The sequence below is a fragment of the Elaeis guineensis genome, chromosome 3, assembly GCF_000442705.2.
Source record: "Elaeis guineensis isolate ETL-2024a chromosome 3, EG11, whole genome shotgun sequence".
Classification (NCBI taxonomy): Eukaryota; Viridiplantae; Streptophyta; class Magnoliopsida; order Arecales; family Arecaceae; genus Elaeis; species Elaeis guineensis.
Window position 1 is genome coordinate 101200834 of NC_025995.2, and position 22777 is coordinate 101223610.

The 22777-nt window shown below is 46.2% G+C and overlaps 2 protein-coding genes across 3 annotated transcripts; both read right to left on the reverse strand.

The window, feature by feature from the left end:
• Positions 1–1744: 1744 nt before the first annotated feature.
• On the reverse strand, positions 1745–13058 carry LOC105041399 (ubiquitin carboxyl-terminal hydrolase 17). 2 transcript variants are annotated; one of them, XM_010918365.4, is made up of 11 exons: positions 12612–13058; positions 7685–8873; positions 7478–7566; positions 6549–6634; positions 6283–6445; positions 5548–5668; positions 5279–5436; positions 3787–3886; positions 3442–3654; positions 2777–2838; positions 1745–2681 (listed from the first exon to the last, which is right to left on the reverse strand). In XM_010918365.4, the coding sequence occupies exons 1-11, from the start codon at positions 12911–12913 to the stop codon at positions 2081–2083; spliced, it is 3084 nt and encodes a 1027-aa protein (XP_010916667.1). In that variant the 5' UTR covers positions 12914–13058; the 3' UTR covers positions 1745–2080. The 2 variants fall into 2 exon arrangements, with proteins under 2 accessions (XP_010916667.1, XP_010916668.1); XM_010918366.4 differs by having other exon boundaries at positions 1873–2681; positions 3802–3886.
• Positions 13059–13514: 456 nt separating this feature from the next.
• Positions 13515–22579, reverse strand: LOC140856299 (uncharacterized). The gene is made up of 3 exons (XM_073253409.1): positions 22379–22579; positions 21887–22302; positions 13515–13518 (listed from the first exon to the last, which is right to left on the reverse strand). Exons 1-3 carry the CDS (start codon positions 22577–22579, stop codon positions 13515–13517), a joined length of 621 nt encoding a protein of 206 aa, XP_073109510.1.
• Between the last annotated feature and the right edge of the window lie 198 nt (positions 22580–22777).

The window sequence follows — 22777 nt, forward strand, 5'->3', positions numbered from 1 at the left end:
AAGATGGGAAGATAAGCATGTAGAATTAGTGAGAAGACATGATTAGACCTCTGACTAATCTTCATGTTTGTTCCTGTAAAACCCTTTACAAAAGAAGAAAACGTCAGCTTGTCACTTGGCGTTTGTTTCTGCACCAAATCTAATTTCAGACGTGAAGATTTCCTATGGCTTTTGAAATGCGTTGTGTGGTACCCCCTCGATCCTGGTCGAGGACAGCATTTTCTGGCAGGTGGTCCTGCAGGGAAGGTTCTGAAGAGGCTCAAACATGGGTAAATACACAGTATCTAGGCCGGCACATGCGCACTTATGGGATGAGCTGGGGTTCTCCGTGTCAATGGCGGTATAGATTCCATGTATCACCCATTGCCTTATGGTAACAAAGTAAATTTTGTAGCTCCTTCAGTGCAAGTTTACTTGCTGCACGCATGATTAGCCACTGTCTTCTGGTTATTGCTTTGCAATTGCTCTGCTCTTGTTCTTTAAGCTAATTATTGGGAACATTGCAGAACATCGGATGGAAAGTCATGATTATCGCACTTTGGTGGAGCAGTCCAATTAGATGGGGATGGTTCTAATATTGTTGTTTAACTACTTTGATCTAATTATTCAGCTGGATTTGTACCCCTCCATTCGCCCTCTGCTCCTGCTGCTGAGATTAGAAGGGCATGGGAGGGAATGCAAATGTGCCGGGTCCCTTTGTCATGGAAAACAGACTTCAGAGGGATTCAGCCACTAACACGTCCTGAATTTCCTCTCCTACTCTAAATTGCACCAACCAGTTGATGTCTGATTTATGGTCAAAAGCCTCATCCTAATTTGCTTCTGAAGCATCTCATCCTTACAAAGAGGATAACAAATGCATGGGAGGTGCCTTGCACTAGGTTGTATGTACTTGGTTTTGAAATCTGTCTCCTGTTCCTGTAGACCTGGCTCGAGAAGATACCTTTGAGGTTGTACCTAGACATAACAAATAGCTGCATCAGCACTGTCTGCAATTTGGAATGTTGTATATTGCCTTTGGATGTCATGGCGAAGTCTTATTGCCTCTGTAAGGGCATAGATGAGTCAAACAGGCATTGGAATGAATTGATCTGATATGATTTAGCTCAATCGCACCTTTAAAACAACCAGGACCCAACCTGGCTTCTGAACATCTTTTTGGAGATTCTGCAGTCTGCATCTTGGAGAGGGCCCTGGCACTGGCAGTTCACTAATCACTGACCAGCGGACTGGGCAGCAATAGCTGGCACCTCTCTCTCTCTCTCTCTCTCTGAGAAAGAGAGAGAGTATTCAGAGCACTATAGATTTTTACTAGTATCTCTGAACTAGGTCATCAGTGATGAATGTCATGTTCCCTGCGTTCAACTTGGATTCTGATGGTCTCTCTGTATTTCTCATGGAGGTACATGGGAAGTCTATTATAAGATGGAAAAATGTTGTAGGAGAAGATTCAAGAAAACTCACATTAGAAGTGGACGACTCTCAAATTTGATGCCGCCCTTGAACAGAATATTTGGTGAGTATGTGGATTCATTAATCCGGTATCAGAAATTTGGATCTCAGTTCTTTGGTTACATGAAAGTAACAAAATCCAGTGATTTCCAGGAAAACAAAGTGATGCCTTCCTCAAAAATCAATAAGATCTGCTCTCAAGTTGCAGCGAACCAAAAAGCCATGAACAATGGAATGAAACTGCAAAAACTTTTCCATCTGAGATGTGTTAGACATGATATCCACAAAGAAGGGAGAAAAACCTCACACAGGAAAGACTTGCTCATTATTTTTTTACGTTAAATTTTCATTTTCCCTTTTCCATTGAACTTACAGTACAATAATTAATACAGCGTAACTTATTTTCTCTTCACAACCTAAACCTATCAATAAAATGTTTGAGCTTTACTTTCCCCAGTAGTGCACCCGCTCATCAACACAATGGACTGTACCTCACATTGGTTAACCCAGTCCGTCCCCCTACTCCTACCATGCTATGTTAGTTTCCTACTTGGATTAGTTGTCAGAATACAAATTGTTACGGTACTCCTCCCCCTTGGAGCATCCCTCTCTGCTCTTATCCCAACTGCTACCGGCCACTGGCCGATCTGCTCCATAACTTAACAGCATTCACACGACTTCCATCTTCATGGTATGACGACGTGATGTTTGATGGAAGAATGCTTCTCTTAGAGCGATCTGACACATGCCTATTTGAGACAATTTCTGAAGTATGTCTCGAGTTCAGCAGGGAGTGAGTGTAACCATTTGAATCCTCAGAGAATCTTAGAGGGCTATTCCGGTTGTAATGATCTGACTCTCCAAATATGTACTCAGAATACTCATCAGTGCTGCTAGAGTCTCTGGTGCTCTCAGTGCTCCAGGAGCCTTCATCCGAGCAGCTTAGAAGAGAAGAGCTGTCACTGGAAGAATCCATCTTGGGAAACAGAAACCTTTCATCCAACAGATTGTATGGTTCATAGCTGAAATGGTTATTAGGCGTCCAGTTGGGGTGATCTTCTCCAATGTGCTGCACGACTGATGAAGCATGGTGTGAGATCATAGAACAGGACCTTGCTTTCTCTTTTACGGGCTCAGAACAAACAGCTTCCTTGCACTGGCTGTTCTTACTCTTTACCGGGCCTTGGGAGATTGTGCTCCTTATCAAGCTTGGGGCATGCGGTGAGCACCTGAGGAAAAAAGATAACCAATTTATCAGACTGCAGACACCTAAATAGAATACTGGTTGAAATCTTAAAATAGGAGAATCTTCACCTATAGTTACCTTGCATAAAGAAGCATGTATGCATTTTTTGATAAGACACTCTCAAGTTCCACCTGTTTTACCTGCAGTTAACATTAGAAGCAGTTTTAGTATTAGGTTGTCTTTGTTGACACTTAAATGATATGGCAAAAGCATTGGTAAACAGTAAAATACTTCTTTAATCTCCCCCCCCCCCCCCCCTCTTTTTCTGTCTCTCATGTAGTAACAGAATGAATTGCTTTATTATTCTTCTCTCATACAAGTAGTATTCAGTAACAAAAAGAAATCATAAATAACAACTAATGATATGAGAAAAAAGAACAACTTGACAGCAATTTGCAGAATCTTTTAACCAGAGAAGTGCAAATATTTTACATAAATGCAGCAGGTAACTTTATTTTACAAACATGCTGGATCAGCTGACATTTTAAAAGATCCAGTTTGATTGTAGAAGGACCAAGGAAAGTGAGACAAGTATTATCTCATTTAACTGTTTGAAAATCCAAAAAGCTGATAATGAAAAACCAAAAGAAAGTGGAAGGCCATAACAAACAATGCTGAGGAGGCCATGATTTTTCTTTTTTGCGAACCATAACCAATATCTGTGTAATGTCCAACAAAAGAGAGCAGCACCTTAAGTTGACAAAAGGACTTTGAAAGAAAGTGATCACAAAACAAAAACATACCATGCTATCATCCGTCTTATACCACTTTCCTTGAGTACTCTTCACATAACATACATAGTGGCCAGAAAAAGCAGCATTCATGACATCCAGATGAACAACCACCGCATAAAGCCTGTATAATGGGGACTTATCATTCGTTCCACTCATGTAAGGAGCTAGATCCAGATACTCGGGGAACTTGACAGCTTTGTTGAGCTTGCCAAATTTACCAGACTGCAGAACATCAATAAGCAAATATAAACCAAACTACCTCTGAGAACTAGACTTTATTGTAGATTGAAGCCAACAGTGACCACATTCATTGTGGATAAAAACTCAACTACAAATGGAAGCAAAATGCCTTACCTTATGAACATTTACCTGAAATCGTTTCAGGGCAATTGTAAGGATATTAGGGGCATCCAATATGGTCAGTTTCTTTTTTGCTCGTTCATATGATTTGCATCTGAAATAAATCATGTCACAGGGATAAAAATCATAAGATAAAAATGTTCATGAATCATGAAAAATAAATGTCATTATACAAGTACCTCAGAGTTTATAGGGTAATTGAAGTTAGCGGGCTTTTTGCATATATATCCTTATACATATCTGAAATTGCATGTGCACTGTCCCAAATTTACTATTTGCTTGTATACCCTTGTAAATTATTTCTTTATGGACATATACCCTGCAGTCTAACATGCCATGCAACATCATGAAGAAATGAGCAGTTTAAATCAAAATGATAGCTATCCGATCGTAAAAAAGCATTATTTTAAATGGTTAACACTTCACCATCTTAATCTCTCCCCGGTTCTCATCCCTCCCCATCTTGTCGCCTGCATCCCTTTGCTTGCCCCGCATCACGATCCCATGATGTCGGCCCCACCCCTCCTCCCTCTCCCCTCCTTTCCCTCCCGCCTCCCTCTCTCCCCAAGCCACTAACCCACCTCCAAGAGAAGGCAGAGGAGAATGGCAACGAGAGAGTGGATGGGTGGGGCCAGCAGCCTAGGGAGAGATGTGGGGCAGGCGAAGGGACACGGGCTATGAGACGGAGCGATTAGAACAATGGAGAGAGTAAAATGGTGAAACCTTCGCCACTTAGAACAGTGCATTTTTTACAACTGGGTTAGCTATTAAGGTTATTTAAATCATTTCAATTTTAAGCAGCTCATTTCTTCACAGCCTTGGATGGCATGCTGACCATAGCATAGACGTGCAAAAAGAAATAATTTATAAGGATATATACGTAGATAGCAATTTTGCAAGGGTATACATGCAATTTCAGATATTTATACAGGTATATATGCAAAATAAATAAATATTAACAGAAAGAAAATATAGAAAGCAACCAACAGACACATACAATAATTATTGCTTATTCAGGTTAAAGAAAAAGAAAAGAATTCCAAACACAAGAGTTTCCCAAAAGAGATGAAATATACTAAAAAATCAGTAGGTTGAATAAGTCAATAGATGTGTAAGCTAATGTCTGGTTAGGCATGAAATAACTAGTAACAAAACTGTGCAAGAGTCATGTCAAGATCATTGCATCAAGTAGAAAACAAGGTTCGGCATTTGGATATCCATTTTGAAAGACATTCTGACCAAGTTAAAGAAATGGATCTAGATCTAGATCAGCCTATTGTTATAGAGTCACATCAAAGGCAAACACTCATTTTAAATGCCCTTTGAGAAATGTGGTTGCGCAATGGCAATGCCCTGCAATTAATACTTTCTGTTTGAATGTAAAAATCATATGTGTAGTTTAACCTAATAAATGGAAAAACATACCAAATGGCATGGCAATAACTGAAAGCTTCTCAAATTAAAAGGGAAAAATAAATTAACCAACCTGTTACAATGGTATTTATTCTCCCCATCTAAAATTTCGGTCGCTGTGAATTTTCTAAGAGCTTCCTCAAGGGTTCCAATATTACCCTGTATTTCTACAGTCAGATCCATCATCCGCTCATGTCGTTCAGATTTGCCCCAGCACCTCATGCACCTTATCTGGATTTGCAATCAATAAATACTATTCATTCCCGGATGTAAAGAAATGAAAATGAACTTGTAATTAAAAATACTGAAACTTAAGGAACTTAAATTTTCAAGAAAAACAACCTTTGATCTAAGGTAACCACCAAAGGTTAGCTGTATAAGGGTAGTCTCTTCAGCCAATGGACCAACTGCATATGATCCAGCTTCCTTAAGGCACACAGAATGCATCACATCAATGGCATATCTGTCAAAATAAATCACTGAATGAATGCCCATAATAGCGGGAATCATTGTCCACACATAAATTATACATAGTCAACTGAATCTAAACAATGAATCAAAACAATGGTACATCAGTTCTGCAAAATACATATGGTAACATTTACACAGCAAAGGGTCCTAAACCTAAATTATCAACAGAAATAATATGGCAATGAGCTTTCTGCTGTCTCAGATATTACAAATATCTGAACTGCACAAGTAAAGAATCCTATGATTACAGTAAGTAAATTTAGAACAATTCTAGGAATTCAAATAATTAATATTCTAAAGTACACTGTAAAACATAACTTCAAAACAAACGAATACATCAAAATCTATAAGGTGAATCTGACTGCCTCATATTGGTGATATAAAGATTTGTTGGCAGTAAATGAATAAAGGTACTGACTATATATTAAAAATTTATATTCATTTAATCTTCAATGATACCAACCAAAAGCTATATTAATAATTAACTTAAATCACTTAATGAACTAGAGTAACCTAGTCTAGTAAATCGATGGATGCATATCTGCATATCATTCAAACCAAATCATTTGTAATAATTTAAATGGCACTCGTTGATACCCAACTCACCTAAGAAATTCATGAGCATCTTCCTCTCTCCCATGACCAAGATGACTTCCAATTTTGTGTATATGAGAGAGTATCCCAATGGGGGATAAGGGAGACTGTCCTTGTTTTGCCTTCATAAGGAGACTTTCAAATTCACATGTAAAACACCACTCTCTCCTTTGGCCTAGAATCAAGGAAAAATGTTGAAGATTGTTTAAGAAAACTTTGTATTTAGAGGCAAAAGAAAATCGAGAATGCCAAAAAGGATTAACAGAGGGAAAACATGCATGCTTTCGAATGAAGTCCTTGAAGAAGATAAGCAGTGAGTGGCCGAGTAAATGCCAAGCTTTGGAGCACAGCATTTGCAAAGCAGCTGCAATAAACAAAAAGTTATGCATTAAAAAATATGCTTGTCATATGCTTGATACAGCTGGTCAGTTCTTAGAATCAAGAAGCAACATTCAATAATAATGCTGGTATATAGATTCTATTTTTGCCTTTTTCAGCAATATGATGGTAATGCACCACCAGAAGAGTTTGAACCTAGACCTCTCTCAAGAGCAAGCCCTTAGGAGAGGGGTGCCAACCATTCTAACCAAGAGGAAGCCCTTAGGCGAAGGGTGCCAACCAGTGTAACCAAGTCTTGGGCGTGCAAGGTAGCTTCCTTTCTTCACAAGCATAACTTAATCTTTTTAGGAGAAGCTGGCTTTTATCCAAATGATCTGAAAATAGCCAATATTGTTGCTACAACTAAGCTATTGGCCGGAACTACTAAAATTTGAGAAGAATTCATAAGCATGGTATGAAATTCTGATGGATTATAAGGTAGAAAGTTTAGCATGAGAGTGCATGTCATAGTAGTGCATAACTAGATCAAAATATACTCATGCAAAAATAGATGAAATATTGATCACTTGTACAGCAATTATTCTGGAAAGAAAAGGAAATTTCTTGAGCAGAATGATTAAAATCAGCACATGTATTACTGATCACATTTAAAAACCGAAACAAAAAAAGTTTTTCAGTGACATTTTGTGACTCCAATAGTTGGTATGAAGAATCACCTGGGAAGGAAAAGGACAGAGATGGAAAAAGACTGATGTGGTGAACAGTTATTGGATTTTACATAAAGTCAAACAGACAGACATGAATCATGGATTTGATAATACTTACATGAACACCAAACGTTAATGTTTAAAATAGCGGCAAACTTTACCTATTTCCACAGTTAGTAAGACCACAAGGACGCAACTCCACTTTGTCACAGTTGTAAAGCTTGACAAAGTAATCATATGGAAAAAGCATCTGAAAAGAGAGAGAAGAGGGAAAAGACATGGATTAGATACCCAACACACTGCAAAACAACAAGCAAATAAATTGTGTTGCCTATTCGGAAAAATGAAGAAGAAAAATGATAAGCCACCTTGTATTTTCTTGATATATCACTTCCAAAACCAGATGGATGATGCATTGAAACTTTTGAAGACTTCAACTGCTGAACAACTTTCCGAACAGATGTTTTTAAGTCACTAATTCCATTTGGTACAGCTTTATTTTCAGATAATTTTACACAAACTTTAGAAGCATTTTCCACCTCCAAGGATGCATCGGGTGATACAAGGTGCACTCTGCCACTAGAAGATGCTCGATCAGCAGAAGCTGTAAACTGCGATTTTGACTGTCTAGACTGCAGTGACCATACATCATTGCTCTGCCCACTAGAGACAGTACCCAAAGCCGTGGATACTGTATGGTCAGATTGCACTGTACCTTCCAATGGAGCAGATTCACGAGACAGTTTTTCAACTGCAGAATTTGTTTGACAGGGTGAAGCCTGGTTGGAGAGTTTGGAGGAGGTATGCACATGTGATTTTTCACCCAACCAATTTGCATTACCCTGTTGATTTAATTGGAAATTAGTGGATCCAACATCACCAGAGATTTGACCCATGGTTGAATCAACAAGAGCATCATGACATACACCAGCATCTTCAGAAGGCTTAGCATCTGTGCAATTGTCAGAACCAATGATGCTTGTGCTAAAAGGACCACCTGGCTTGTCGTCAACCTTTTCAGTTCTAGAATTGGATGCCCTTTGCTGAAAGTTACTAGTGCAACAAATACTATGTACAGATGAGGTCACACGAGAAAATTCAGGAGCAACTTTAGTTAGGTCTGCTGCTTGCTGAGTAGGATCCTTGCTGGAAGGTTCTCCTGTACTTGCATTATGGAGTAGACTGTGGTCCTCATTAGCAGAGGCCTCATTAAATGTTTTCACTGAGCCAGAGGTTGTAGAGCAGCTAGATGATGAATTTTCAGTGAAAGAATCAGAAGAGCTTTCTGTTCCAGATGTATCTGTAAATTCACTCTCACTAAAAGCTTCTGAAGAGAAGTTGGATTCAGATGATGGTCTCTCGGGGGATGTCACAATGGGTTCTTTCTTTGATTTTCCTTCAATTTCCAGATTGTCATTATGTAAATCAGGTTGTTGAGCTTCTACTTCCTTCAAATTGGAGACAGTTGCATGGCCATTATAGTGATCATCAACTTGTGGGGGATGGCATTCATCCTTGTGCCCTTGTCTCCAATGGATTATCTGGCATTTACCTGAGCTGCAATTGTCAAGAAGAAAATGCAAGTATTTTGAGCATAATATTTTCCAAAATCCCTGTACATAATGGTTATTTGAAATTAGATGCTTAAATATAATAAGCTATTATCTTGGACAAGTATAAAGAGAAAAAAAAGAAAAGAAAAGAAAAAAGGAACAACATACCATTCTCTGATCTGACCCTAACATGGAAATTTGATAGAGGAATATAGCTCCACCTTTTCTTAGTATAATTTATGTTGCAGAGTCAATCAATATATTGAGTGCAGATATTGAGTGCTTACTCTTCAGCAACCAAAGATTTGCTATGACTCCTAGAAAACTACTTCAGGTCCAGGATATAAAATTGAATGGAAAAATAAAAAAACAACACTAATCTTCAGCATATAAAATACAATGAGAGATTAGAAAAAGCCATGCCAGCTGATATTTGCTTGCTCGAGTCAAATAGATAATACAAGTGTCACCTTTGCAAAACGACAACCTTCATCTTCAAAGTTTATTAAGATTCACCAGCTATAGAAAGAAATTACTCACAAGGATAAGGTTGTAATCATGCAATTCTAGTTCCTGGCTTGTCTTTATTAAGATTCACCAGCTATAGAAACTACCCATGAGGGTAACGTTGTAATCATGCAGTCCTATTTCCAAGCTTGTCGTCGGAAGCATGCTTAAACAATTGTCGAATCGCCTATACATAAACAATCAATAAATTGAATATATACATGGCATGTCCTACCTTTTTGTTCATGCTTTGCTATTGCCAAAGCACAATTCTCCAAATTTCAGAACCAAGGTTATATGAACATAAGAAGCAGATAACCATAAACTCCAAGCCTTCTCGATTATTTAGGATCTGTTTCATGAATTCTTATTCATCATTTTCAAGTTCAGGTTATGTTTTATTTTGTGGGCATAGATACTGTTTATGTTTTCCTCTTTAATATCAAACAAAGATTCTTTATTCGTTTAAATTTTAAGAAATAGCTACATCCTAGAACTAGAAGGCACTAACATGCCACTTATCATACACTAGAACTTGTGAAGATGTAATGCTTCAGTCTGATCATGGATGGAGCCAGAGGAGGCTGGGGGACTTTGGGGATAGAGGTGGGGGGTCATGAACTCCACTAAGAATGAGAAATTTCCTAGTGTGTTTCCCTTCTTGATTCCATTGCCTCCCCAATGCTTCCTTTGGCCCCCACTCCAAGATTAACTAGGAACATGCTTTTCATGCTCCCTACTCGCAGATCTCACAACCTTTATCAGAATCAACTTCCTATTATACTTGGAACATTACAAATTGGTGGTACTTTTTTGCATGAGTGATTACTTTAATAGGTACTAGGAAGTGGCATGGGAGATGCATGTGTTATTTTGCTTTTGATAAAAATAAAATTTATATAAATAAATAATAAATGCTTGAAGGACTTGAAACTTTGATCATGTGGTTGACAACTCAAGGAGAAAGGGAAAACGTGCAGATAGAATGTAGGACAGGGAGAGGCAGGGGAAGGAAATGTGCGGGGTGAGAAAAGTGGGTGGAGAAACATATGAACTTGCAGTATCAAGTTTGTGATCTTGCACCATATGAAATTGAGATACCTAACACAATATTTAAGGAATCAATCAAATAATCACATATTTGTAATTCAAACTCTCACATGGTCTTCCTTAAATACAATAAAACAGGAAAAATAAGAAGAATAAAAACTCATGAAGAAACAGATACAATTAATTCTTACTCCTATTTTACTACTCTAAAAGTCTCATAGGATGCCAATACCCTTTAATGGCTCCAAGATTTGGAAAAAGAGATCAGTTATTTACAGATATGAGCTGCCCATTTAGAACTGCCAGCTTCGAAACAATTTGAACAATTCCTTTCATATCCTAATAGCTGTCTGTAATGATTTGGCATGACAATTACTTGAGAATCGCTGTTCCTTTTATAAGGACAGCTGTATACCATTCTAATTAATAGAGTTGCTCCATCTGAAAAGTATTACAAGAATACAATAAAATAACTAAGAAAGTTCATTCCTATTTCTTTTCACTTTGACCTCCTCCCTTCATGCACTACTTCATTGTCGTCCCTCCATTATTGGCCCCACCAATCTGCTACTTCATTGCCCACCCTACCGACCTAGCTGCCTCCTCCCCACCTTCTTCGTGCTCCCTCCCAATTGCCTCTTTCATGCATGTTGATCCAAACCTTCCTTAAATAGAAACAATCAAAGGAAGGAAAAGAGAGGAGGGGGAGGCTGTGATCAAGAAGGATGACCACTAACCATTAGAGGAGACCTCATCACTAGCAACCAACAACAGGAGGTCCATCTCTACCAAGATCTTGAGGAAAGACCTCACAAAGAAGTGGGACACTGGCAATTGTGAGGTCAAGGATTTTTAAGGAGTTCTATGATAATTTGTGAGACTTCTATCATGCACAGTTGGTAATCACAATGCCTTCCTTATCACAATCAGCATCAGAGGTGCCTCTTAGAACTAATGGCACTCAGCCATGTCGTCACTATTGCCATCAGACAATTGGTCCCAAAGCAAGCTTGGAATTCTCATAATCGAGGAAGAAAAAAAACCATCACAAATTTGATCCATCAATCCTCATCATCCAAAAATAATTTTTTAAACAGTTCAAATTCATGCTTGCAACATATATCTTAAAATTTAGTATAAATATATTTAAAAATTTATCTAGGATGATTGGTGCAAGGATAAAGATATTTTCTGAAAGGTTGTAATTTATGCAGCACTACGTTATGTCCTAACTTTTGATTATTGCCTGACCAATGGTAAATAATCTGACCCCCATGGGATGAATCTTGGCTCCACGCCCAAGCACACATATGTTCTAACTGACCAAATTATCGGTGAAATCAACTATTACTTAATCCTTTAAAGCATGCCTTTGGACAGGATAAGATGTTATTTCATTTAGCTACCTGACTAACATCACATCACAAGGTGAAGATTGCATCCATAGCAGGCACATCGCATCAGATTTAGTGTTGATGATCATTATGATGCTCAATAAAATGACTCCCTTAGGGTTAGGAAATAATAGGAGGCAACTGGGAATACTATGCACACAATAACGTTCTTATCCCAACAAGATCCCTTAAATGAAACTTACCTTGGAAGAGGAAGATGGAAACGGCAACTACAAGAAAACAAAAAACTGAAAGAGTTGGAAAAGACAATGATAAAGGTGGTGACTACAACAAGGCTGAGCTAAAATGGAGAGGAAAGCATGAAACAGCATGGTGTTATGTACAGGGCTCGATCCCAACGAGCACTTAATGTTGTTTTGTTGGATTTGTTCTGACCCCTTATTAGTGGATTCAACTTGTTCTATACTCTTGAACCCTCCGATTTTTCTCATGATTCTTTTCGTCTAACCCAAACATTTAATTACATCATATTAAAAGAAGTCAGACACCTAAGACAGTGTTTTGCAGTAAGTCGGAAAGCTTCCGGAAAAAGATAAAATTTTACAAAATATAAGCTTTGGTTTACATAGATACGCGAGCCGAATCTAGCCAAAAAAATCAACATGGGAGCCCTAATTTGACCAATTTTCGAAGTTCACACACCAATGAATCAAATGATATCCCAATAGAAGCAAAAAATTAAGAAAAGTCGAACAAATTCTCCATGAAACCTAACACAATAATTATGATTCGGAAACAGAGAATGAGATGGGGAATCCACGCCCACTTACCAGTATCTGACGGCCTTGCACCGAGAGCACCTCGTGGTGGTGGGGCTATAGCATACGGCGCACTGAGGCGTCCGCGGCCCCCTGCCGGCGGCGGTTGCGGCCGTGATGGGGCGGTAAGCGAGGACCGCCTCCTCCTCCGCCCGGGTGGCCTCCTCCGCGGCAAGGCGCGCGAGACGCATGACCTCCTGCCGCCGCACCGCTGCGAACCTCCACCGCCGGCGGAGCAGCAGGGCGAGGAGAGGGCCGAGGAGGAGGGCCACCAGGGCGGCGCCGGGAAGCCCTAGATCCCCGCGATGGGGCATTTATCCGGCGCCCCTGGCCGAGCCTGAACTCCGGAGCTCCGCCGTCGCCGCTGGAAGCATGGATCCTCCGCCGTCCGCCGCGATCGGATACACCGGATCCTTATGGTGCCCCCACGGTGACGACGCCGTCGTATGATGAGATCATGATGCCGATGTATCGGAAGAAGCGATCGTAGCCAAGAAAATATAATTTAAACTTTGAGAGAGCGTGATAAGGATGGCTGATGTTGCTGGTCGGCCTTCTACTGGCCTCTCATCGGGAATAAGACAACGCAGCAAGACAAATGGTATTATGTAACGGCCGTTAATAAAAGATGTGGGCTATTTCTTGTTGTTCGTTTAACGGTGTAAGTATTTTGCCGGCTATTTTTACTGTACAGCCAACGGACTGTTCATGGCAAGGTGCCATTCTGTACATTTATTCCATGCGACGGTCCGATTGACACCAGTGACCGGCAGTGAAGCTGTGGGAATTTTTTTTTTTTTTTCCTGTAAGATAATTATTTTTCTAGAGTTACCGAGGTTTATCCACATAGAATTTTTTTATATTGTAGTTAATCTTGAAATCTTTCTAATGCAAAAAACGTAGAAGTCTTGAAATCTATCTACACGAGGCAAGTCTTTAAAGCTACTTTTATGTGAAAAAGCTGTCAACAATTATCGTTTGTCCAATTTTTCTGGAGAGAGAGAGAGAGAGAGGAAACAAGACTAAGATTTGTTTTTTCTTTCGTCTTTGAAGAATCCGTCTCAAAGTATGAAATAGGAAGTATCCAATATTAAAAGACAGGTTTGCGTCGTTACTTTGCACCTGGATTTTCATGATATGTTGTTCTTTCTCATTATAATATTTAGGCAACATATAAGTTGTTGTTCCTACCTCGAACATATATAAATTCTAGGAGCATTTTTTATAACATTGAAATGATAGACAGAGAAATAATCAAACATGGTACATTACTAAAATACGAAAAAAGAAAAAACTTTTTTTTTTTTTTTTTTTTTTGCGATGTCGTATGAGATATGCCTGCCTATTGTGACCAATATTTGAATAGCATGAAATTACTTGATATATTTTTTAGCTGGAAACACATGCTATCCCTAGTTTCTAATAAAATTTCAACAATGCCATGTTGAGCACCTAGCAGCTTTTCTTCAAAGAGGAAAGAAAAGATCCAAATGTCCGCATACTTGTATTATCCTAAGATAAATGATGGAAAATATTTCAAGATTTTTTCGTTGGGATTTCAAAATAGAGCAAACAAAGAGTTGGGCTAATAAAATCAACTACATAAGTTGGAGAATACCCACCGACCGACCGACCGATGGCCGGAGGGACCGACCGACCGACTTACGGGCGGAGGGACCGACCGACCGACCAACGGCCGGAGGGACCGACCGACCGACTTACGAGCGGAGAGACCGACCGACCGACCAACGGCCAGAGGGACCGCGGACCAACTGATAGTCGGAGCGACCGACCGACGGACGCCATCACCGGCCAATTAACGGCCTACAACCGACTGAGGATGTGTCAGCCGGGCATGCTTTTCCCGACCGACTGAACTTAGAAGTCTGTTGGCCGACTCACGCAAGGCTCGCCGACCAACGGAGGGGCCCGACGCCACTTGGCTGGCCACCGACCTAGGGTCGGTCGACTCCTCCGATCGCCGTACAGCCGCCAGAGCCTGTCAGCCCTGACAGCGACATGCGGCACTGCCGTCTAGGGGTATTATCCCGCCTAGGGCATTGTCAACCCTAGTGATTTGACAGCCCCACGGCGATATGACACTTTTACGGCGACTCTGACAATCTACAGTGAGTTGACAATTCCTCACTTGTCTGCGCCATTAATGACGGCGCCATACCGTGCTCCACTATATAAATCGGGGAAGGCAACAGTGCAAGGGATCCGCTCCCCCACTTCTCGACTTCAAAACCACAGGCTCGCACCTCTCTCCCTCTCTCCCTCGATTGAGCTCTCTGTCTTCATTTCACTGTTGCCCAGTCACCTCTCTGACTTGACCGTCGGAGGGTCCCCGCCGGAGCTGCCTCCGGTCAGTGTGGACTTCTCGTTTTTGCAGGCGCACGTTCCCCGGCGATCAGACGACGAGGCGATTGGCCGCAACAGATTGGCGCGCCAGGAAGGAGGCACGATGACGAAAACAAGGGCCCAACGATCGAGGATCACCGGGTCGGCGAGGCGCTCTTCCCGCCGGGAAGAGGCCTTCCCGCCACCGTCGGTGGCGGAGCCCAGCTCTCCACGCCCCGCAGTGACCACGGAGGCGCAGATCGCGGCCATCGTACGGCAGATGACCGTACTGACGGACGCAGTCAAGAGCCTCCAGCAACAACCGGCGGTCCGTCCGATGCCCTCCAGGAGCAGCCGCCGACGATCGCGCCGATCCCCGTCGCCTCCGAGCAAGCGCCCCCAACAGCGCTCCCACGGAGAGGAGGAGGGACGGCCGTGGCGCGACGACCGACGGTCCCAGCAGCCCGCTCCTTCCCTGCTGGAACGGGCAAGGAAGGAGAAGCGACCGCGCACGCCGTCGGCCTCCCTCTCGGAGTCCTTCGGAGACTCCACTCCCGGGGTCTCCCAGCATCGACGAGCGGACGACTACGAGCGTCGGTTCGAAGAAATCGACCGCCGGCTCGTGCAGTTGCAGGTGGACGGCCAGAAGTCTTCGAACGACGTCGACTTCCAGACCGCCCAACCTCTCTCCCGACTAGTTCTCGACGAACCGATTTCCAGTCAGTTCAAGATGCCGCACGTGGAGCCATACGACGGCTCCACCGACCCGATCGACCACCTTGAGAGCTACAAAGCTCTCATGACGATCCAAGGGGCAACCGACGCTCTTTTTTGCATCGGCTTCCCCACCACCCTCCACAAGGCTGCCAAAGCCTGGTACTCCGGTCTCCGATCGGGAAGTATCCACTCCTTCGGGCAGCTCGAGCACTCGTTCGTGGCCCACTTCAGCACCAGCCGGAAGCCGCCGCGAACGTCGGACAGCCTTTTCTCTCTCAAGCAGGGGGAAAATGAGACGCTCCGATACTTCATGGCGCGATTCAACATGGCCACGCTTGAGGTCCGGGACCTCAACGAAGACATGGCTATCTCACACATGAAGCAGGGGCTGAGGGCGTCCCGATTCACCTACTCTCTGGACAAGACCCTCCCCCGGACGTACGTCGAGCTACTGGAGCGCACATACAAGTACATGCGCGCGGACGAAGGAGCATCCGACCGACGCTTGGCCGAGCCCAGAGGTCCGAAGGAGAAACGGAGGAAAGGTCGGGAGCCCGCCGAGCCCAACAGGCCCCCGACCGATAGTCGGGTCTCGCCGCCCCGACGAATCCAAAAATCACTCCGGCAGCAAACTCCGAGGCCGGCATGCCCCAGGTATAACTCCTACACTCCTCTCTCCGCTCCTCGTGCACAGATTTTAATGGAGATCGAGGGGGAAGAATACCTGTGACGGCCTCCACCTCTGAAGGCAAAAGGCCTCGACCGTCGGAAGTGCTGTCGATTTCACCGAGGCCACGGCCACAACACCGAGCAGTGCATCCAGCTGAAGGATGAGATCGAAGCTCTCATCCGCCGGGGGTATCTCGGCAAATTTCGGAAGGGCCCGCCGACTCAAGCAGTTGCCGATCGACGACCCAAGCCGACAGAAGAAGCGACAACTAATCAACCGACGATCGGAGTCATCAGCATGATCTCCAAGCGGCTGGGCCCGGGGACGTCCGCGGGGGAGCCGACAAAAAAACTGCGCCCGGACGACGTAATCACTTTTACGGAAGAAGACGTTCGGGGCATTCAAACTCCCCACGACGATGCCGTTGTTGTGTCGGCAACAATAGCAAACTATGATGTAAAACCAATTTTTGTTGATAATGGAAGTTCGACAAATGTTTTGTTTTACTCAACCTTCTCCCGGATGCAACTGTCAACCGACCGACTTAAGAGGGTCTCCATGCCCTTGATCGGCTTTGCCGGAGACGCTGTCACGACAGAGGGAGAAATTACCCTGCCTGTGACGGTCGGCACCGAACCACGGCAAAGCACGGTCCACTTAACTTTTGCGGTCGTCCAAGTTCCTTCGGCCTACAACGCCATCCTTGGACGACCCGGATTGAACGCCCTCCAAGCAATCGTCTCGACGTACCATCTCCTCGTTCGGTTTCTGACCAAAAATGGGGTCGGGAAGATGCGCGGGGATCAACAGCTCGCCCGACGATGCTTCCAGATCTCCGCTCAAAGCGACGAGTCGAGGGGTTCCCTGACAATCGACAAGCTGGACCAGCGGGAGGAGGAAGAACGAGGTTCGCCGGCCGAGCAGCTCGAGGCGGTCCCGATAGCGGAAAATTCAGATCGGAAGGTTTGGGTCGGGTCTCAACTGTCCGACCCCGAACGACGCTGACTAGCGGAGCTGCTGACGGCCAATGCCGACATATTCGCTTGGTCGGCAGCAGATATGTCGGGCATCCTCCCAGAAACAATAACCCACCGACTCAATATCGACCCGACGATGAGGCCGGTGAGGCAGAAGAAAAGGTCCTTCGCTCCAGAGAGGCAGAAGGCCATCGATGAAGAAGTGGACAAGCTACTCGAAGCGGGCTTCATCCGAGAATCCACGTATCTCGATTGGCTCGCCAATGTTGTCATGGTCAAAAAAGCCAACGGGAAGTGGAGGATCTGCATCGACTATACCGACCTCAACCGAGCCTGCCCAAAAGATAGCTTCCCACTTCCCAAGATCGACCAGCTGGTGGACGCGACGTCCGGATTCCGACTGCTCAGCTTCATGGACGCCTTCGTCGGATACAACCAGATCCGGATGGCGCCTAAAGACGAGGAGCATACCGCGTTCGTGACTCCCAAGGGCCTCTACTGTTACCGGATGATGCCCTTCGGATTGAAGAACGCCGGCGCCACCTACCAGCGACTTGTCAATAAGGTCTTTAAAGACCAGATCGAGCGCAACATGGAGGTGTACGTGGATGACATGCTGGTGAAAAGTGCACAGATCCCGGATCATGTTCAGGATCTCGAGGAGACCTTTCGCAACCTACGACGACACCGAATGAAGCTCAACCCGACCAAGTGCGCTTTTGGGGTGACCTCAGAGAAGTTCCTCAGATTCCTCATTTCTCAGAGAGGGATCGAGGCCAATTCTGAGAAGATAAAGGCGATCCTCGACATGCGTCATCCGAACACCAAGAAGGAGGTCCAACAGCTGAACGAAAAAATCGTCGCTCTTAGCCGATTCATCTCTCGATCAGCTGAAAGGTGCCTCCCGTTTTTCAAAATTTTGCACCAGGCAAATGGTTTTTCTTGGTCGGATGAGTGCCAACGAGCCTTCGAAGACCTGAAGAAGTACTTGGCTTCCCCGCCGCTGCTCGTAAAGCCACAGGTCGGGGAGACCTTATATCTCTACTTGGCCACATCATCTGAGGCGATCAGTTCGATGCTCGTCCGAGAAAACGAGAACCGAACCCATCAGCCTATCTACTACATCAGCAAGGTGCTCCACGGCGCCGAAGCAAGGTATTCGGAGATGGAAAAGATGATCTTCACCCTGACCGTCTCCGCGCAACGACTCCGTCCATACTTCCAGGCTCATGCCATAGTGGTGCTCACCAACCAGCCCCTGAGGGCGATACTGTGCCGACCGGACACATCTGGACGACTCGCGAAGTGGGCAATGAAGCTCAGCGAGTTCGACATTCAGTACCGACCAAGGCCTGCCTTGAAGGCTCAGGTCTTGGCCGACTTCATCACCGAGTGCCCGACAACCGACCAAGGGTCGGGAGCTGAAGACCCGGGGCGAGACGCGGTCTCCGAGCCAGACCCGATCTCCACCTGGGTACTCCACATCGACGGAGCTTCAAATGCTCAGGGAAGCGGGGCCGGGCTCCTGCTCACGAATTCGGATGGGGTGGTCACCAAGTACGCCCTCCGGTTCGACTTCAAGGCCTCCAACAACCAAGCCGAATACGAGGCACTCCTCGCTGGCTTGAGGATGGCGAAAGAACTGGGCGTCGACAGCCTCCGGGCATTCTCCGACTCTCAGCTGATCGTGGGGCAGGTCAAGGGCGAATTCGAGGCGCGAGATCCGACCATGGTCAAATACCTTCGGAAAGTGAAGGACCTCGTGGTACGTCTCAGGTATTTTGAAATTTCCCACATCCCTAGGTCGGAGAACGCCCGTGCCGACGCACTCTCCAGATTGGCGACATCGACTTTCGACTCCTTGGGTCGGACGTTCGTGGAGAACCTCGAGCAGCCAAGCATCGATCGGGTCGAAGAAGTACAGCAGCTAACGGCCGAACCAGGTTGGATGGACCCAATCGTTCGGTATCTGACCGACGGGATCGGCCCCGAAGATCCCGCGGAGGCCAAGCGACTCCGATGGTCGGCCTCTCAATATGTAATGATGGATGGCCGACTCTACAAGAGGTCGTTCTCCCTCCCCTTGCTTAGGTGCCTGGGACCGACCGACGCCGACTACGCTCTCCGAGAGGTGCACGAAAGAATTTGCGGGAACCACTTGGGGGGCAAGTCCCTGGCCTACAAAGTCCTGCGACAGGGCTACTACTGGCCTACCATGAAGAAGGACGCGGCCGAGTTGGTCCGGAGGTGCGAGCCATGTCAAAAGTACGCCAACCTTCAACACCAACCGGCCAACCAAATTGCTCCTATTGTCGCTCCATGGCCCTTCGCCCAGTGGGGGGTCGATATTCTCGATCCTTTTCCTCCAGCGTCGGGTCAGAGGAAGTTCATAGTCATCGCCATCGACTACTTCACCAAATGGGTAGAGGCGAGCCCCTGGCGCAGATTACTGAGCGGAAGATGGAGGACTTTATCCAGAAGTCCATCATCTTCAGGTTCGGGTTGCCGCATACGATCATCACCGACAATGGACGGCAATTCGACAACCAGGACTTCAGAGACTTCTGCGTCAGGTTCCACATCAAGCACCGACTGACATCAGTCGGGCACCCACAGTCCAACGACGAGGTCGAGGTGACCAACCGGACCTTGCTCCACGGACTCAAGACCCGACTAAACGAAGCCAAAGGCCTCTGGGTCGACGAGCTGGGCTCCGTTCTGTGGGCTTACCGAATGACCCCCCACGTTCCGACCGGGGAGTCGCCTTTCAGCTTGGCCTATGGAACGGAGGCCATGATCCCGCTCGAGATTGGACTGCCATCTTCAAGAGTCGAGCAGTATCAAGAGCCGGACAACTCTGAATGTCGGAGGGCCGACCTAGACCTCCTCTCCGAACTACGAGATAAGGCTCAAGTTCGCATGGCTTCGTACCGACAGAAGGTCGCTCGGTATTACAACGCCAAGGTCAGACCAAAGCTTTTCAGGCCTGGTGACTTGGTCTTGAGGAAGGCAGAGGTCTCGAAGCCCTTGGACCAAGGGAAGTTGGCTCCAAACTGGGAAGGACTCTACAAGGTAGCAGACACTTATGGTCCGAGGGCCTACCGACTGGAGACCCTTGAGGGGAAACCAATTCTCTGAACTTGGAACGCCGACAACTTGAAGTTATATTACCCGTGAACTTTGTAATTGTCCAGTCGGAATACAAATTCGGTTTGAAATCTCGAAGTTTTAACTCTTCGACTAATGATCGGCGCTCACCAAGGTCAAGCCCCGACATACCAACGTGGACTTAGTATCCACCTGGAACCGACGACCTTATCGACGATACATCGGACCCTTACAAGGACCGATGCATCCAGATGGATGGGAGTTGACACTCCTTCGATGGTCGACGATACATCGGACCCTTACAAGGACCGATGCACCCGTGTGGACGGGAGTTACACTCCTTCGACCTTTGACGACACATCGGACTCTTGCGAGGACCGATGCATCTACATTGATGGGAGTTGACACTCCTTCTACGGTCGAACTTTCGGGCCAAACCGTCGGCTAACAAGCCGATCGGGCCCCGACCAAAGAGAGGCGAAATGCCTACGCGACCGACGTCGCGACTCCCGACCAGGCTACGACCGGTCGAAGGATATTCGGCTTACCACCGTCTATTGCACAACGCGACCTTAGTCGCATCCACGACTTGCCGACCGAGCCACGGCCGACCGGACGATATTCGGCTTACCACCGTATATCAAAAGGCACAGCATGAATAACCGATGCAAGTGCATCGGGATCCGACTTGTCGCCGTTTCTCCGACTGAATGCGCCGGACGGCATTCGACTGAACGCGTCAGTGGAGACCCGACTACCGAACCTTTGCCACGTTCGGTCGGCTCCCGACTCAACAGACGCGCCCGACCGACGACCTTGACTATCAGAAGCCGATCTAAAGTCGGGACTTACCCCACCTTCGTGGCGGCACGAGTTGCCGAACGTCCTACCGACTTATTTGAGTTAGCGACTTACATAAGTTAGTGACTCACGAAGGCATTCAACCATACATTTGAAAGAAACAGACAAAAGAAAAAGTGGAAGAAGTTTTCATTCAAAGTTGAAAGAAAGTTTACAAAGTCGGATCGGAGTCCGATTACAAGTATTTCAAAAATAGAAAAAATAAAAGAAAGTCGGCAAGGCCCGATCACCCTTCTGAGTCGATCTCCTCGACCGACGGAAGATTGGGGATGACCGGTGTGTCGGCCACGATCGACGTCGGGTCGACGGCTGAAGCTGGACCTTCGATCGGTGGGGGACTGACAGTCGGCGCCACTTGCTCCGGGACGGCTTCCTCCGCAGCGACGACGCCTCCCGATGGCTGGTCGGCCATCTCCTCGGTGGCTTCCTCCTTGGCCCCCGGTGGGACGATGCTGCTGAGGTCCAGCTCCGGGTACAAGACCCGGACCGCATCCCGACCGTCCTCGTACCCCACCCGGTACGAGGCGAAGCCCGACTCGAGCATCTCCTTCTGATACTGGTCGGAGGCCCGAAAGTCCTCAACCGCCCGACTGGCCGACTCCTTCGCCGACCTTGCCTCTTCTTTCGCCCGACCGAGCACGTCCTTCGCCGACTCTGCCTCCGCCTTCGCTATGTCGGCATCGGCCTGGGCGATCGAAAGCTCCTCCTCAGCCTTGGCAAGCTTCTCCAGGCTGACCCGAAGCTGCTCGCGCTCGCCTTGGAGTTCGGCGGCAACGCCGTCCCGCTCGTGCCGCAGACGGCGCACGGCCCGGCCCTTGTGTCTGGCCTCCTTCTTGGCCGACCTTAGCTCGGACCCGAGCCGGGAGACTTCGTCTACCAACTTGGCCTCCCGGTCGGCCGACTGCTGTAGGTGGTCGACCAACATTGCCTTTTCGACTTCGGCCGCCGCCGACCTCTCCTTCCAAGCTGCCCGAACGTTCTCGAACCTCCGGTATCCGGCCTCGAGCTCCGACATTGTGTAGATTAGCTGCCGTTGCAAGCGCTTTGTCAGGAACACATGGTGAGAAAATTTCTAAGGAGAAAGAAGGCAATACAAAGCTTACCTCGACCATGGTCGGGTAGAACTTGGATAGCATCTCGGTCACTTGCCGAGACCTCAGCGACTCCACGTCGGCCGGGAGGAGGATCTCCTGGCACAACCTCCTTGCCAGGTTGTGGTCGGCCAACGCCGACGCCCCTTCGGGGAACTGTGCGCTGGGCGGCACAGAGCGGCTCCCCGACCTTGTTTCGTCCGCGGGGTCCATCGGTGCTTTCCCTCAATCGGCCGCCCCAACCGATGGAACCGGCAGCGAGGGGATGCTCGAAGTAGAACCAGCACCCCCCGTTGCGGCCACAAACACCGCCGGATGATGTTCGATTTCCCGAACGTCATCCGGCTCCACTGCTGCCGGTGAGGCAGCCGACGTTCCTTCGGCCGCTTCTTCCACCGGCCTCTCCTCCGC

Coding starts and splice junctions, on each gene's coding strand:
- LOC105041399 (XM_010918365.4), bottom strand. CDS start 12,913: ATGCCCCATCGCGGGGATCTAGGGCTTCCCGGCGCCGCCCTGGTGGCC. Junction 5,437..5,547: donor GTGGTTACCTTAGATCAAAG/GTTGTTTTTCTT, acceptor TTGCAAATCCAG/ATAAGGTGCATGAGGTGCTG. Junction 2,682..2,776: donor TACATGCTTCTTTATGCAAG/GTAACTATAGGT, acceptor TTTTTTCCTCAG/GTGCTCACCGCATGCCCCAA.
- LOC140856299 (XM_073253409.1), bottom strand. CDS start 22,579: ATGGACCCCGCGGACGAAACAAGGTCGGGGAGCCGCTCTGTGCCGCCC. Junction 22,303..22,378: donor TCTACCCGACCATGGTCGAG/GTAAGCTTTGTA, acceptor TTGCAACGGCAG/CTAATCTACACAATGTCGGA.